This window comes from Anastrepha obliqua, chromosome 1, assembly GCF_027943255.1.
Source record: "Anastrepha obliqua isolate idAnaObli1 chromosome 1, idAnaObli1_1.0, whole genome shotgun sequence".
Taxonomy (NCBI): domain Eukaryota; kingdom Metazoa; phylum Arthropoda; class Insecta; order Diptera; family Tephritidae; genus Anastrepha; species Anastrepha obliqua.
Genome location: NC_072892.1, coordinates 18,275,127 through 18,294,038, shown reverse-complemented (window position 1 = coordinate 18,294,038; position 18,912 = coordinate 18,275,127). Strand labels below are relative to the sequence as shown.

General features: G+C 37.0%; 1 protein-coding gene across 1 annotated transcript in view; it reads right to left on the bottom strand.

The window, feature by feature from the left end:
* Window positions 1-4,114, bottom strand: part of LOC129247219 (dynein axonemal heavy chain 5) — a 119,371-nt gene extending 115,257 nt beyond the window's left edge. Inside the window, exon 1 of the mRNA XM_054886253.1 lies at window positions 3,950-4,114. Coding sequence (XP_054742228.1) covers window positions 3,950-4,114 — 165 coding nt within the window. The remainder of the gene's footprint in view (window positions 1-3,949) is intronic.
* Between the last annotated feature and the right edge of the window lie 14,798 nt (window positions 4,115-18,912).

The following is an 18,912-nucleotide window of genomic DNA, read 5'->3' as shown; positions in this document are numbered from 1 at the left end:
TCCGAGATATTCCCAAAAAACCTGTTTTTTGGGCAATAGTGCAGATATTACTTGCAATCTCGAAAACAGTGCGCGCCATTTCTTTGAAGTGCATCAATTTCGAAAGGCACATACATAACCTACATGGCAATACATAATTTGTGTCAATGGAAGTCGTAGTTTTCGCAAAACAGCTGTTGAAAGTTAAAAAAAGGCATTTTTGACGTTTTTTACTAAATTATCAAAGTTTGTTAACTTTTTTCTGGAACAAAAAATTTTTTTATATCGACATAAGATAAGTTTTCTGAAAGACAATTTTCTAACCTACATTTGAAGTCTAAGTTTGTCTGAATCGACGAAAAATTGTAGAAGTTATAACATATTATTTGAATGAAGACAATTTCATCGTCTGTCATATATCCTTTTGATGTATACAATACGGTTTCGAACAAAAGTAAATCATGCCAGCCAGTATTGAGTCACGCAAAATAACTGTTCTTAGGCTCACTATAATTAAAAACAATATTTGTTTCATACAAATACAATAGATATATATATTTATATATATATATTTATATGTCGCAGAATAGGCTTATTTGCCCATTGTACCAATTCTAGCTAAATAAAAGGTATGACCTTGTAGGTATGACCATTGTACGTCTGTATACAATTTTCGGTGGCGCCATATTTCTGCAAGTATAAATTTGTGCACGACGACAGAGGAAAAGAGACGGACTCTGTTGTCAAGTAAGATCTGGTCGTAAGGCGCGGAATACATAAGTGAAAGAAAGAGAGCAATAGAATAATGAGATGATGAAATTATACAGGCTCCTTTCGTAAGTCCGTCAGGCGATCGGGCAGTTGAGATTGCGCCTTGCACTAGAGCAGAACTTACTTCGTTTTTCTTTGTTTAGATCTGTGTTATAAGAAAATACACTGAAATGTGCAAGCACGCACCAGATAAATTCTGTTTTATTTGTGGTTTATATATCTTCAAAGAAAGTGCTCGAAAAAAGCTGACCACGCATTTAGTAGCAGCTTACGAGCAATATTTTGGTTTATGAGCAAAAGATATGGACAAAACGTGGACTCCAAACTCTGTCTGCGCTACATGTTCTGCACGTTTGAACGAATTTACCAAAGGCTCACGGTCATACTTATCTTTTGGTAAGCCATTTGAGTGGAGGAATCCTATTGATCATGTGAGTGATTGCTATTTTTGCCTGACTAAACTTCGAGGAGGAAAATATAGCAAAGCTACGTATCCCGAAGTGTCATCAGTGACAAAAACCGCACCACATTCTACCCAATATCCAAAACGTGAACCACCAACACCAAAAGCAGAGTCCCTCAGTTCTCAAGGAATAACAGCTTCGATTTCGAGTGTCGGCAGCTCCCCAAGCACATCGAGTCAGAAGGCAGAGCCAATTAATCAGAGAGCATTAAACGATTTATGTCGTGATCTCAACTTATCGAAAGAAAAATCAGAACTCCTAGCTTCACGTCTACAGGAACGCGGTTATTTGAAATCAGGTACTAACGTAACGTATTACCGAAACCGCAATAAAAATTTCGAACAGTATTTCTCAAAAACAGAAAATTTTTGCTACAGCAATAATGTTAATAAGTTGTTTACGGCACTTGGAGAAACTCATGATCCAAATGAGTGGCGTCTATTCATTGATGGTAGCAAGTATAGTGTTAAGGCTGTCTTACTGCACAAAGGCAACAAGAAACCATCGATCCCCGTTGCTCATTCTACGAATGTCAAAGAAACTTATGAGACAATGAAAGAGCTACTTCAATTAATTGACTACAGTTCGTATAACTGGAAAATATGCTGTGACTTAAAAGTTGTCGCTCTACTGACTGGTCTGCAGGGTGGCTATACCACATACAGTTGTTTTTTGTGTCTTTGGGATAGCAGAGCGGATGACGAACATTTCACTCAACAAGTTTGGCCGAAGCGTATGGAGCATGTCGTGGGAAAAAACAACGTTACCAAAAAAGCACTTGTTGAGAAAAAAAAAGTTATTTTCCCCCCTTTGCATATAAAACTTGGGCTAATGAAGAATTTTGTGAAAGCTTTGACAAAAAAACCGGAAAACACAGCCCTTAAATACTTGAAAACCAAGTTCCCAAGATTATCAACAGAGAAAATCAAAGCGGGTATATTCTTCGGTCCACAGATAAAGAAATTGTTTACGGACACAGAATTTCAACAATGCCTTGACAGTTCCGAAACTAAAGCTTGGAAAGCTTTCCAAAAAGTTGTTCATGGATTCTTGGGAAACAACAGGAGCAACAACGACCGTCAATTGATTCATCAATGATGAAATACTTTAAAACTATTGGTTAGTATTGTAAAACGTACATACTCCAAAATATATTTATCATATAAATTGATTGGAAAATTATTGGAAAATTTACAATTAACTTTGTTTTTGTCAACAGGTGCTCGCATGTCGTTAAAAATGCACCTACTTCACCGTCATTTGGATATTTTCCTCCGAATTTGGTGGCTGAAAGGGATGAACAAGGCGAGCGATTTCATCAAGATATTGCTACGATTGAAAAGCGTTATGAGGGCTTTTGGGATCAAGGAATGATGAGCGACTACTGCTGGATGCAACTTCGTGAAGATTCCGTGCAACATAAAAGAAGAAGTTCGAGAGTAAAAACGTATTTTCGACCTCAAACATAGCCAAGTCAAAAGCTGCAAAATCACACGTGTTGACTTTATGGGTCATAACTTCTACAATTTTTCGTCGATTCAGACAAACTTAGACTTCAAATGTAGGTGAGAAAATTGTCTTTCAGAAAACCTATCTTATGTCGATATAAACCAATTTTTTGTTCCTTTGATAATTTAGTAAAAAACGTCAAAAATGCCTTTTTTCAAGTTTCAACAGCTGTTTTGCGAAAACTACGACTTCCATTGACACAAATTATGTATTGCCATGTAGGTTATGTATGTGCCTTTCGAAATTGATGCACTTCAAAGAAATGGCGCGCACTGTTTTCGAGATTGCAAGTAATAACTGCACTATTGCCCAAAAAACAGGTTTTTTGGGAATATCTCGGAAACCGTTCTTTGAAAAAAAAAATAAAATTCATTTTTGGTTTCAGCGACCTCAAATTAGTTTAAAAAACGCCTTTTGGTGGAGGACCATTTTTGGTGTAAACTAGTGTAATTGGCGCGTACACTTCTGTTCGGTGTTTGGCCGAGCTCCTCCTCCTATTTCTGGTGTGCGTCTTGATGTTGTTCCACAAATGGAGGGACCTACAGTTTCAAGCGGACTCCGAACGGCAGATATTTTTATGAGGAGCATTTTCATGGCAGAAATACACTCGGAGGTTTGCCATTGCCTGCCGAGGGGCGACCGCTGTTATAAAAATGTTTTTATTAATTTTGCTTTCACCGAGATTCGAACCAACGATCTCTCTGTGAATTCCGAATGGTAATCACGCACCAACCCATTCGGCTACGGCGGCCGCCCTGTGACTTCTACCTATTCTAAAAATTGCATTTGGCTATGAACGGAAAACGTTTTGCGTCCGTAGAGGCCATGGAAAAGGTGTATACCGACATCCTGAAGGGCGTTCCAGTCAATGACCTGAAAGCTCTTGTGAAAAGCTTTTTGTCTTGTCTTCAGTTTTGTTTATTTTGGACTTGACCTTGTATATGTCTGTACATACCTATTTTTCAAATTTTCTTTCACTTAATTCTAGCAAATTACCACACAAAGAGGTCAACCGGAAGAGCATTCAGAAATCCTGAAAATGAGGCAGTAACCAAAAATTTCGTATTTGAGCGACCCGAAAAAGTGTCTTTTTGGTAGCCATTAACATTATAAAACCCTTATAAATTTATGCATTTGGTATAAAAATACTAAAAATTTGCAAAAATAATTTTTCTCTAATTTACTTTCTATTTGATGTGAGTTTGTTACTTCTTTTGAATACGCACCATATCGCCCTCGAATATGTAGTCCATTAGTTGATGCCGTGGCAGTTGCGTCGCGTCGATTAACAGTTGGAATGTGAACTCCAAACGAGGATCCATCTCCCCGCGTCGGGCTTTGCGTTCGCATTCTTCGCGTCGCCGCTGCGCTTCGTCGGCGTCGGTGGCCATTTATGAGTTTTTATGTATGTTTTTTTTTTTGTATTTCAATATTTCAAAAATGATTCCGTTTATGCGGAATTTTAATGAGACGGCGGTTTTTTAGCACCGAACCACATAATGAAATCAATTTCATTTAAATTAAATATAAATTTTCAGCAATTGGTGTTTGCATTATTTGTGCCAAAAGTTTTGTAAATAGTTTTTCGTTTGTGGACCACCAGAGGATAACAAATAACAGCGGCGAAAAAAACAAAAATCATCAAAAATACCAAAATGGATTAGTTTACAAAATTCAAAATGCTTGCAAAATCTGCAAAAAGTACAAAAACACGTAAGTACGTAGTAGGAAAAGAGCGGTGAAAATGAAAGGCATACATGCATACATATGTATATGTGCAATAGTGTGCAGAACATAATCGCTACAAGGCAGCTGACTATCATATAAGCACTTATATTATCATCTTCACTATCCTCATTAAACTACACATTTTCGTTCTAGCCATGGGAAAGTTCTGATAGCTTCCCCTTGGCGGTGTGATATTCTATCTCTCTTTTCTTATAACTGAAAAATATATGGATATACTACGCTCTAAAGGCTCGAAAGGCTTACAATGTAATAACTACTGACAACTAAACTCCTCATTATTGTCATCACAAACTTCTCAGCACTAATAATCATACTTCTCGTTTTTATTAACAAAAAGTAATCAGCACTGATGGGCCAAACTACTCATTTTCGTTAACAAAAAGTAATCAGCACTGGTGGGCCAAACTACTCATTTTCGTTAACAAAAAGTAATCAGCACTGATGGGCCAAACTACTCATTTTCGTTTTCAAAAAGTAATCAGCACTAATGACACAAGCTTCTCATTTTAGTAAAAAATAATCAGCACTGATGACAAAAACTCCTCAATTTCGTTATCATAAAATGTTTTATTTAGAAATATATAAAATTTATATTTCTTGTTTTCATTAGAAAACCTTTATATATCAATTCGGCGTTCCATCCACGAAAATTCGAGCTCACGAATTTTTAAATGTTAGCCAAGCATCTACTCATTCGGTTAGAAAAATTTCACACTACTACTTTTTTCAGAGTAGCCAAATTATAAGCACACAAATGAGTTGCCTTGCCGTTTAAAGTACAGTAGATATATTTTTCACTTATATGAAATTGCTACTGGTAAAAGATAAATAGAAGTCACATCGACAAGGGGAAGGAATATCAAATGAAGCATTTCATTTCCCCATTAAAAAATGTTGTATATGACATTCTGATAATGCGCATGTATTAGAGACTAATAAAAAGTACTTGTAAATGTGTTGGATTTTTTGTAGAAAGTGCTCAGCATTGTCTTGTAGAGAAGCAATGTTTTTCAATATATTAAATTGCATACTTCCGTAACATATTCAGGCTAATTTCTTTCACAAATCTACGAATAAAAAAAAATTAGTAGTCTTGCTTAAAAAACTGATTCTTTCTGTTACTTGAAAACAGCCTGTCCAAAACCTTAGAAAATTTGGCTTGCAAAAAGTTTATTAATTAAAATTTTTATTAATTAAAAAATTATAAAAAATCTTTCGACTAAAACAAAGTTAACGGCTAACTTTTAGCTATAGCAAAAACGTTGCTTATGTTTTGCACAATAGTATATGCATGTTTTATGTGATATTGGCAAAAAGAAAACTTGGAAAATATCCAGAAAAATGTTCCAAAATAAAAACGTGTTGCGATTTTCAACGCTCAAAATACAAAATATGCACATGTCTTTAATTTTTTAGCAGCTGCATGTTTTCAAAACAGGGTTTCGTACACCCTAATGAACAAACCACTGCATGAGTTGGTTGAATAAAAAAATTACTTTGTTTGAAAGGCAAAGCAAAAAAATTTAATGCGATTGAAAAAGAAAAATATTCTGTAAAGAGAAGAATTTAATATTCAATTTTGGAATTACTGGTCAATGATATACATATGTCTTTGCATATATACAGTCTGTCATATAGAAGCGTGATCAGCGAAATTCAAACTTAGAGTTCGATTAAGAAAAAAGAAATTTAAATGTCGCTGAACAGGCGTATCCTTTTCGCAGTACGAGTTGCGCAATTTGACAGTTTTTTTCAGAAATTTAGAAAGCCTACGTTGTTTTTACAAAATGAGCTCCTCCTATGAAATATGTATTCCTATCCTATATACACGCTTTAAATGTCTCGTGCATCGTGCAAATATACGAAGAATTCGAAGACGTTCATAAAAAAATGAATGAAATGGTATATCGAAGTTAAAAACGTTGGGGACTTCCCCGGACAAGGACCAAAAAATACATCTCCAAAGCAAGATCAAAAGATAATTGATTTGTTCGTTCGTTCCCACGACAGTCGGTTGTATAGGGTGGGCCATGTAAAATTTGCTTTTTGATTTGGCTATAAAAAAAAAACTAATCAATATTTTTTCAAACTTTTTTTTTATTTTGAAGATTGAAAATTGTCATTTATGAATGAAAAATAATATCGTTCAAATGACTGCCATGACTGGCTTTACAGTAGGCCATTCGATCAACCCAATTTTTAATCACATTTTCGATTGTTTGGGTTCCAATTTCATGAATGGCAACTTCGATTTCGTGTTTTAAAGCATCAATCGTCTCCGGATGGTTCGCATAGCATTTGTCCTTAACGGCTCCCCACAAAAAATAGTCCAATGGGTTTAAATCACAGCTCCGAGGCGGCCAATTGATATCGGAATTTCGGCTGATTATTCGGTTTTCAAAAACGGTAGCCAAAAGTTCGAGTGTAACTTTGGCAGTGTGACAAGTTGCACCGTCCTGTTGAAACCAAATGTCGTCCATGTCATCCTCTTCAATTTTTGGAAACAAAAACTCGTTGAGCATGTCTCGGTAACGCTCGCCATTTACTGTAACCGCGGAAGAAGAAGAAGACTCACCACTTTGGAAATAGGTTTTCAATATTTCCCAATTTTGTTCAAGCGTATAGCGTCCCATTTCGTAAATGTAGAACCTTTAAGTAAATTATGAACACATTTGACATGTCATTTGTGTTACCATTCTCAAAAAAAAGGTAGTTCAAGAAGCAAACGCTATATGGCCCACCCTGCACATAGCCAGAACGACCCGGATTTATATTCTGTCAAGGACTGTCACTTCAGCAGCATTCCCCCTATATGTATGGGGAATATTTATGCTACCACGACAACAACAAGAACAACAACACCATTGATTTCTTTGTGACAAAGCCGAACTCATCATTGCGTGAAGCTGAATCACTTTTAAGGAAAAGCAGTATTAATGTGTCAAAAGACACTATCGAGAATGTTTACGTGGAGAAAACCTCAAATTCCGGAGCACATTGAAAGAACTTCATCACTCTCATTATCACCCATTAAAAAAGACTTGCATCGGCTAAGGCAAATTCAGAACTTTACTGGACAAATGTATTAGGTCGGTAGGTGGGTTTGATGACAAGAGTACCACAGGTACACTACAAGTAGCACTTACGTGCCGATTTGATACCATAATGTGCACCACTACCTGCGGACAATTTAGGGAAGACAAACCATCTACAGCCATCCAGTGCTGTTGATGTAGTGGAGGAGAGAAGAGAGATCTGCTGGAGAATTTCCTCAAGTCATCCCCAAAGGGCACGCTAAAGAATCTCAAGCGTCTAGCCGCCAGAGCCGGACATTTGCAGAGAAAGTGCTCAATAGTCTCTTTCTCTGCAGGATCCCCTCAGCTTCTGCAATAGGGGTTGTACCGAAGTCCAAGCTTCTTCGCATGAGTACCGATCACCTAGTGACCAGTGAACACCGCAGTGAGTTTGGAAATTGAATGGCGGGGAAATCTCATCACCTTAAGCGTCCTGTTTCTATCGTATTGAGGCCATAGTGTTTTTGAAATAGCACACGATAAAGTTCCGGGAAGGGAGTCTCTCCAAAGGAGGAGGAGGATTATTTTAGTGTCATACCACTCGTCGCAGTAGACGACGGTCAAAGTGCGAAGATTTTCTGAACCTTACCTCACCCACCAAAAAAAGGGCCTATAATTGCGTACGTCGGTCTTGGTGTACTGCCGATAATCGACAATTTCAGCGAACTGTTAAACCTACCGACCATTTGAATGCAGTTTTGATGAATAAAATTTGCCAAGAAAGATTGCTATCTTTAGCTGCGCAGATATTTGGAAGCAGTAGACAAGCTTGGATTTTACAAAAAGGCAACGATTACAACCATCAAAGCCGAAAGTGTGTAGAGTGGAAACGGCAAAATGGAATTGAAATATTGGATTGGCCTTCACAGTCGCCTAATACCAACCCTATTGAAGATGTTCAATAGATTAAGTAAAAACTCAAAGAAAAACAGATATGGACAGTCACGCAGTTATCAAAACAAATTCGGCTAGTTTGGAGCCCACTGCAGGACTCAAAGTCAATGTAAAGAAAACAAAATATTTAGCTATAAAAGCGAATGACGCGGCCTTCACTACTGCAGAGAGCAGCACTGACAAAGTGAGCGGCTTTCAATAACTTGGAAGCCAATTCACGGCAGATGGGGGATGCAAAAGTAATGTTTTCACAAGGCTGCAGAAAGCAAGAAACGCATTTGCTAAACTCAGACCAGTGTGGCTGTCCAAGCAAATCAGCGGGCACACCAAACTTCGAATCCTTAATTCAAATGTTAAGTCTGTCTTGCTCTAAGCTTGTGAAACACGGCCTCTATCCGCAGAAACCATTCACAAGCTGCAGGTGTAGGTAAACCGCAGCCTGAGGTACATCCGCATTTGGTGGCCAGACAATTGCATATCGAACACCGACTTACACCGACGATGCAAACAAAAACCACTCGCGCAAGAAATCAGAGAGCGCAAAGTGGAGGTGGCTCGGCCATATATAGGGTGATCAATCATGAGGTGCTTTTTTCAATAGTTAAAAAAAAAACAAAAATGTAAATTATGTTCAAAACCTTTATTTATCATTTGAAAAGACATTCTTTGACATTTACTTTTTGAATATGACTTCATTCAAATGTTGGCCGCAACTACGCTTAAGGTGGTCCATTCTGAAGGTCCAATTTTCAATCACTCGTTCGAGCATTTCGACTGGTATGTCGTGAATAACACGCGTAATGTTGGCTTCCAGAGCTTCAATCGTAGCTGGTTTATCAGCATAGACCTCGGACTTCACAGTTACGTTGCGGCCATCATCATTTTTGAAAAAATATGGACCGATGATTCCACCAGCCCATAAACCACACCAGACCGTTGTTTTCTCTGGGTGTAAAGGTAGCTCTTGAACCTGTTCTGGTTGCTCTTCATCCCAAATACGGCAATTTTGCTTATTGCAGTTGAACAATTTGTAGACGTTGTTGCGGTGTGAGTCTTTCCATGATGAAATGCCAAACGCTGTTCAACAAATCCACGATGACAGTTTGCCACAACTCGCGCGCGATTTGTAAAAAAAACGCAAATGAAAAAAACTCCTCTTAATTGATCACCCTATACTATGAAAGGGAGCAGGCAGGCACTAGACTGGAATCCCCAGGGTCAGCGAAACCGAGGCAGGCCTAGGGGCTTATGGCACCGTTGCATCGAAAGTGAAATAAAAGCGGGGAAAAAATATGACGTGGCAGCAAGTAAAAGCAAAAGTAGGGAACAGAACGGAGTGGACAAGTTTTGCTTTGGCTCAATGTTCCTCAACGGAGCTCGAAGAACTATGATGGTTATGATGATACAATGCACTTCGATAGAAGCGAAGGGGCAAATAGTTTCTAAGCTATGGCGGTCACGCTCCTATTGAACAGACTGTATGTGTTATGAAAATAATGAAGCTGAACCTAATTTTATATTGATTCAACTCTTGGGTCGCTGTGTACAAATATTATATGTTTTATATAGAAAATGGCATTGTTTACCTTATATTTGTTAGTGTAGATGTGTGCTTAAGACTATGTACTTTTTCTAACTAATTATGGTATATAAAATATTTAGATTTTTCAAGTTTCAATATTTTTATTCAAAATGCGACTCTTAGCAATGCGAAAAATTACATCATTTAAATGTTTACCGCCTGTTGTGGTCCTATGGATATAAACAGCTCTTACCAGACTAATCATCACTTACACCTCTGTGGTTTGGTGGCGACGGAGCACGGTTAAGTTCACACTCCGGGAACTATTCAGGCTGCAAAGAGGTGTAGGTTTATGCATTACGGGTGTCATGAGTACAACCCCCGGAATGCTCTAAATGCTATGTTTGATTTGCTCCCCTTGAATACAGCAGGAAGCAATAAAAACAATGTATACCATAAATATGGTATCTGGCACGAAGACGGAACTTCGGGGCACAGAGAAATCTTTAAGTTGCTATCTGAGCGGTATCCACGGTTTTTGGCACCTAAAGAAGACCTGATACTCATAGTTTTATTTGGAAGGAAATTTGATGCTCACGCAATGGAGCAATCCAGAATGCATACAGGGAGGTTTGAGGGATATTTTCTTTACCGTTGGGTCCAAAAATGAAATAGCGTCTAGAGCCGGATGGTACTTAAACGATAGTATTAAGTATCACTATGCTATGGGGGAAATGACAACTGCTTTCCAAACGGAAAGTAGCCGAATGGATAAACGAGGGGAGATGGAGCGGGAAACAGATTAGAGTTTTCAGTGACAGTCAGGCTGCACTGACGGCCCTGGAGAACATGAAGCAAACCTCAAAATTGTTCAAGAATGTAAGATGAAGCTTAATTCTGTCGCAAGACATAACAGGCTTGTACTTATATGGGTTCCAGGACACCCCGGTGTTCAAGGAAATTGAAATTGCCGATGAATTGGCCAACCGTGGATCAGCGGTTCCCCCACACGGGCCGTATTGGCTCCGGCCATCAGTTCCGCAGGAATCATGAATTGGATCTGCGGTTATGTATGTAATTTATATAAAGAGCGATGGTCCGGTCTAGAACGCTGCAGAACTGCAAAGTGTTTTGTGACAAGTCCGAACAGAAAACTGTCAAACTTTCTACTAAAACTTGCAAGGAAAGACATTCGGTTGATGGTCGGTATTATTACAGGATACAACCCATGGGGTCAGCATATGACCACCATTGGAATCGCCCAATGAGCCTAACTTGCTTGGAGGAGGCGGATAGCACTGAGCACTTTCTCGATGAGTGTCCTGCCTACGAGTTTTGGGTTCCGATGTCGTGAGAATGAGTAATATTCCTTCTCTAAAACTGGAGGATATTTACAGATTTACCAAAGAATCTGGAAAATTCTCGCAGAACTAACTACCTTTGCCTCTGCTTCTATTCTTTCCTATCTCTTTCTATCTGATACTTTTCTCCTTCACTCCTTGACTATCTACCCTCTTTTCATAGCTCTAAATACAATGGGCTTTTTTAGCCTGAGTGTTTTAGGAGCCACCAAATCTCTCTCTCACCAATTCAAATTTCAATTTCAAGGTAATTAGATCTGAGATCTTCAACATAAAATTGATTATAAGAGCGAAGTACTCTATTAGAAATATTGAATAATTGTTAAAAATCGAGATATACTATAGATGTTGAAGATTGTTTAGCACCACATGACGCTACAGCTCTAATATTCGCAACAGAACGTCCAGTGCGTGCTTTGTCAATCCTTTGTCTATTCCCGACAGAACCAGTTGTTTGACATTTTTTCAGCAATCTTTAAATTTTCGACTCATTCGGACGATTATTTCCACCAAAAAAATCCGAATTTTAAAATATGTTGTTCATTGATTGTGGGTTCAAAATGATCGCCATTACAAGCAACTTCATGAAGAAATAATTGCAAACAAGTAGTTGAAAATTTTTTATTTTGCAAAAAACAAAAAGTGCGAAACAGGTTTTTTACTCAAAAATTCATTACTCAAAAACAACTCATTTTAGCTACTGGGCATTCAGCTCAATTGAAGTTCGAGGTGTCCTCTTCATTTGGAAAAAGTTATGAAAAAAAAACAAAATACACTTTTTGAAATATTAAATTTCGAAAAAATTTCAAATTTTTTTCTTTTTTGCTAAATAAAAAATTTTCAACTACTTTTTTGCAATTGACTACATGAAGTCGCTCGTGTAAGTAATGACGATCATTTTGAACCCAGAATTATTAAAATCGGTTCATTTTTGACTAAGTTATGGGCATTTAAAAAAAAAAATTTCTTATATAATTAAAAAAATCGATTTTGAGCCGAAAAACAAAATTGCCGATAACTCTTGAAAAAAAATTTTTTCGGGTGAACAAAAAAATACGTGTCTCCTTATTTTGACCAGAGAGCAACATATTTGAGTTACATCGAAATCGAAGAACATGTCCCGAATAGCCCGGTTGAATTGAAGTGGAAGGCATCAGTTGACAAATGCCAAAGACACATCAAAAAAAGGTATCGTCTAATTCAATTCGCAATTATTCGCTACTGACATCCAGGCGTCACTTTTGAAAGATCCTTTATTAACCCTTTGGGGACGAGTGTCGGCATATAGCCGCCCAAATTAATTCGTAGCTTCAAGGCTTTCATTCTGAGCGATAAAATAGGCATAGGTTTAGTAAAAGAGTCACTTTTTCATTCAGAGACATTAGGGGCCATTAGCGATGAAATCTTATCTTGCTTATAATGTAAACTTACGATGTGAGACGACGGTAGAGTCAGAACGAATTTCACTGCCAGAGGCTTATTATACATTTTATATTTTTTCCTACGCACGATGGCTAAGCGATCTAGAGATGATACGTTCGATTGTGACGCTTCTGACGAATATTACTTTGAATCTGATAAGACGGAAGAGGACGGCATTACTTCGTCAAGTGGAAGTGAAATCCGTTTTTGATTTTATGTGTTAAATAAAGCCTTAATTTTTACAATATTGAACGTGTTTATTTTCTTTACTGCGCACTCCAATGCCACTCGTCCTCAGCGACGCACACTGGGGATTTTTGTACAGAGATGCGGAAAAAAGTATGCATCCCAAAAAATATTTACATTTTTACTACTAACGAAGTTGTTTATATTTGTGTATGAAAAGAACATGTTTAAAAACTATTTAAAAAAAAAATTTTAAAAAACAATCAAACAAAAAACAAAAACACAAATCGAGAACAATGTTTTTTAAAATTCATAAATTTTAATTTTTTTTTTTTTTTTGTTTATTAATATAAGCCAGCAAATATTTACGCACAGGATACATGTAAGTTCATAATTCTGAATTACCCTCAAAATGTTAAAACAAAATTAAAAGTGTTTCGTTATCATTATGCACACACTAGAAAGCGTTTAGTTATTATCATTGCCAAAAAATAATCAGTGGCGCCTGGTAGCACCTGGTGGCACCTGAAATTGATTAAAACTGAAAGAGACACTATTAAGGAACACGTTGATACTAGTTTCTGACCGTAGGTAAATGTGGCTCAACTTGCAGATCCAAGAATATGAAGGAATATGATTTTTTTGAAGTGAAAACTTCTTTAGAATCGTTGGGAGTGATTTGAGAAAAAGTGAAACGGAAATAGCGACCCTCTTGGCTACGAAGCGTTATATTATATGTTGATATAAACGTAGCGACGAACTAAATAACTTTTATTTTTTCTTGTGATTCGAACCAAGAATTTTGGATCGGAAGCTCACATTGCTAGCCGCTCGGCTACCGCGCCATGCTGTCGGCGCTGGCCTAAAAGTTATTTAGCTACGAAGCGTTATATTATATGTTGATATAAACGTAGCGACGAACTAAATAACTTTTAGGCCAGCGCCGACAGCATGGCGCGGTAGCCGAGCGACTAGCAATGTGAGCTTCCGATCCAAAATCCTTGGTTCGAATCACAAGAAAAAAAATTTTTTTATACAGTTATTTTTTTTTTTTTATGATATGTTTATGAGGAGCTTTTTTTCATGGCAGAAATACACTCGGTGTTTTGCCATTGCCTGCTGAGGGGTGAGCGCTATTAGAAAAATGTTTTTCTTAATTTTGGTGTTTTCACTGAGATTCGAACTGACGTTCTCTCTGTGAATTCTGAATAGTAGTCACGCACCAACCCATTCGGCTACGGCGTTTGTTTAATTTTACTGATGCAAAAATGAGGGAAAATATTTGAATAAAGTTTGCTTACTGTTTACACATTTTCCAAAGGTGACGGAGAACCAAAATCAATAAATAGCATCACGGAATTCATTCACGAAAATTTAATAAAGTATACACCAGAAGTATCGCGGATACGATAAAGTTCCAATGATTTTAAGAGGTGATTTCAACGTAAATTTTGCATTGGACACAGCGGTTCCTTTGATTGACGTTCTCAATACAACATTCAATTTAAAAATGTGTAACAATCGCACTGAATCGACAACACGATCAAAAACAACAATTGACGCGGTATTTCAAAGATATGTTGACAACATCGAAACCAAAGCATTTGTATCATATTTTAGCTATCATAAGCCACTCGTATCATTTGTTGAAATTGAAAACATTGAGGATGAATAATAATAAAATGAAGAAAATAAAATATGAACTTTATATCAATATTATAATGAACCTATAATTATCCCGCCCCTAATGCTGTTTTCGTCTCATTCTCTCTCAGTTTGTTTTACGGAAGGTTTCACTTCTATCGCGTCTAACCGTTAGACTGGTATTTTTTTTTTTTTTTCGTAAAATTAATTATAAATAGATAATCAAATGCTTCACAGCCTTTGTTCTTCCGGCTAAAATATATAAAAATATCGTACCCTAAATGAAAAATAAAAAATTGGAAGTCGGCTCAAGCAAAAGGAAAAAAAACCACCTTGGACTTTGAAGTTTTTTCTTAGTCAGTTCAATACTATAAAAAAATTATACTTTTGACATATCTATAAAAAAAAACTGTAAGTCGGAGTTTAGTAATTCTTTTTGATTTTATTGTTGGTTCTATTCTGGGATTTAGAAATACCATTAAACATTGCGTAGTAGGTGGTGTGTTGCAAATTTGACTTTCTTCCGCTAAATCCCCAGTGTGCGACGCTCGCCCGTCGAGCAGCTCCGTCCCCAAAGGGCTAATAGTATACATTTACGAGTAGTTGCATACCTACCACAGAAAAACTTAAATATTCAATTCTTCAAACTGCACAGTTGGGCATAGAAACACTCAAAGCAAAGCAAACCTAGACAATTCAAAAACGGATGACTGCATTAAGCCAACCCCATTATTCTTTACCTTAAAAATTACTAATTCAGGCCTTACTTTGTTATAAAATGTTAAGGTACAATAAAAACATAGAATTAGGACGTATCGATTACATCAATGCAATGAGTCAAATCTGATTATGTAACCCAGTTACATCACCGAGCCAAACATTTATGTAAGGTTAATTTCAGGCTTTGCCACTAAGACGCCATGTCAATAGATTCGAAATTTTCACCCTGTTGAATTCATTTTTTTAGAAAAAATATGCACATACTCGTAATTACTTTGGAAATATATTTTTTTTACAAATTAGATTTCACCTGCAATGCATCGCCTTCCTCCTCCTCGTCCTCGGAGCTGCTATCGCCTCGTATGGCGGCCGCATGTTCGGCAAACTGTGCTCGAGTACTTTTGTGTACGAACATTCTGCGTAGTTCATTTGCCGCACAAAAATCAAAAATTCACATACGCACTCAATGTAATTCTAATTATTTAATTTTATTTTTTTTTTTCAATTCTAATGAGAATAGTTACTGTGTACTGCGTTGTTTTATGTATGGGTATTCAATCGGAAATGCCAGTCCGCTTAGCCAAATGCTTTTTGAGAACTGCGCAACGAATTCCTATGCATCGATCAAACGGTCCTGTGTCCATAGGAATTTCAAACACTCGAAGGACATTTACCCTGGCGGAAAAATCTGAATTAGTGAAGTGCATTGTTTTTGCACACATATGTAGGTGTTTATTGATTATTATGAACTAAGATCATTTGCTTTAAACATATCGACAATAAAATGTACAGGGACCGGCACTCGAAGTGTAACCAACTGCACGGGCATCTGTATGTTAGTTGGCTAAATGTTAGTCCAGCATTTACAAGCACGCGGAAGTATTATGCCGAGAGTAAACGCGAAAAAAGAAAATCAGTAATGGTTGGAAAATCCCAACCGGCGATTGTTCGTGGGTTCGAACAACTTAAAGTAAATAAAGTTTTGGTTTATCGCACCATTACTAATTACAATGATACTGATAGAAACGCGAAACTACATGGAGGTGGTCATCAAAAGACTGCAACGTCACGTGAAATGGTTCAAAAAGTGAAGAAGTGACTTGAGCGAAATCCCCGATGAAGTGCCAATTAAGTGGCGAAAGAACTGAAAATATCTGAACGTAGCATCCATAGCATCCGCCGCATACTTAAAATTAATCTCAAAGTCAAGCCCTACAAGATCCAAAAGACGGATGATCTCACACCAAAGCAGCAAAAAGTTAGACTTGAGGGAGCGAAGGAGTTGCGTCGGTTGGCCGAAAGCGATCAGTTTCCAAACATTGTGTTTTCTGACGAGAAAATTTTTCAAATTAAGCAATTCGTAAACTCCCAAAACGATAGGGTTTATTTGACCGACCCTTCATACGAGAATTTGAGTCATCGATTGGCTCTTATTGGCCGCACCTGCCACAGGTAATGGTTTGGGCCGCTGTAACTGCAGATGGGCGCTCGCCATTCGTTTTCATCGAGCCTGGCGCCAAGGTAAATACGAAAAATTATCGGGAAAGTATTCTGGAGGTTACTTTGAAGCCGTGAGCAGTGAGCAGACAAACATTTCGGTGGCAGACCATGGACGTTTCAACAGGACTTGGCACCGTCTTACAAAGCGCGAGTGAACCAAGAATGGCTAAAAAACACGTTCGGAATTTCATAACGTTCACACAATGGCTCTCAAATTCACCATACCCGAATCCGATGGATTATTCTCGTTGGGCCATTTGGAGTGCAAGGTTCGAACTATAATATTCACCAGTCTCGAAGCGCTGAAAAAAACATGTGGGCCAAAATACCTGCAAGTCACATTCCGGCAGCTTGCGATTCGTTTCTGGACCGTCTCAAGGCTATAGACAAGGCAAAAGGTGGTCATATCGAGCAAAAGTAAATTGATTCTTAATTTCGTATTATTTTCACAAATTTTTTACTTTGAATTGAATCAAAGTAATTTTTCAAACTAAATGTATGGCATTTTTAATTGGTTACACTTCGAGTTCCGGACCCTGTACAGCGGTAATATCTCTGAAAACAAAAAGTCAGTATTAGTATAGAGTGTCTTATCAAACAATTTGTGTGCAATTTCAACAAAAAGAAATTAAAAAATATTTTTACTAGAATAAAGAAAAAAAAACATAATTGGCGCTTATATGGGTGCATACATACTTGGGCGCGTACATAATTGTGCCGAGGCTCTGCTCCAATTTTTGATGTGCGTCTTGATGTTGTTCTACAAATGGAGGGACCTACAGTTTCATGCCACCTTCGAAAGACAGTTGGTTTTTTTATAAGCAGCTTTTCTATGACATAAATACACCTGGTGAAGTGCTATTTGTGATTCGTGCCCTTAGTGGATTTCGAACCCTGGTAGTCACGCACGTAGTCATTCGGCTACACTTTTTAATTGAAGCATCGAAGCAATCGAAAATAAAAGCAAATTAACTTATGCAATCACGTAAGTTGAAAAAATACGAATTGATTATACAAAAACAGCTTTAATGGTGAGTTTCCTTGCGGGTTATGTATTTTTTTATTTATGTGGTTGCTTTGGAAACTCAACAATAAAAATTCCTGTTGTTTCTGCAGAAAATGCATACAACTCTCGACCAAACACCTAACAAAAGTGTACGCGCTAATTATTTATTTTTTTTCTTCATTTTTTTAATAATTTCAAAAAGAACCATAGAAAGTGAAATTTTTGATTCTAACATCAGCCAGACGAACGGAAAGTCCTAACATATAAAGAGTGGGCGTGGTCTTTATCCGATCCCAATAATATTTATGCTTGTCGCATCTAAAATGTAAAAGTGGGGCGCAATAAATGCACGAAGATTAAGGGGACAGATACCTGTAAACGGCCATATTTTCCCTGATTTTCATTAAAATTATTTAAAATGAAGAAGTCAATATATTTTTTTAAATTGGCACACAGTTTATTTATACATACATTAAAATAAAATAAACATTTTTTTTTTATTTTTATCATTTAAAATGGCGGATGTACACTCAATTCTTTCAGGAGGGTCGCAGCGGGGCTTCTCAATCGGTGGGCATTGTAGCATCGGCGTCAGTGACCTGAATACAAAAACCCCTACATTTTTTTGTTTATTAATGTCATAATTTCTATATAAATTAAACAAAAATGGAAAAAAAAAAATTCGTGGAACAAAAAGCTTAAAAAAATTGAATTTTGGGGTGAATTTTCCTATTGATTTCGCTTCGAAAAAATTATTTTTTCGAAAAATTTTCGAAAACTAGTAAATTCACATAGAAAGTAATATCATAAAAACAATGTGTGTAAAATTTCAGAGAAATCGGCCAATTCGAAAAATATAGTTTTGAGAAAAACGCGTCTAAAGTCGACAACGTAACTATACCTCAGCGCTCGAACGCAAAGAATAGAGTCACGGTTGACGATCTATAATATAAGAAATACTTAAATTTACCTATGTTCTAAAATTTTTTTGACGTATTCTTAAAGGATTATATTAATATTTTATGAATTTTTTTTTCGAAATTTTACAGGTATCTGTCCTCTTAAGGCAGTTTGTTAAGATGTGGCAGACATCCCCCTTTTCTCAAAATTT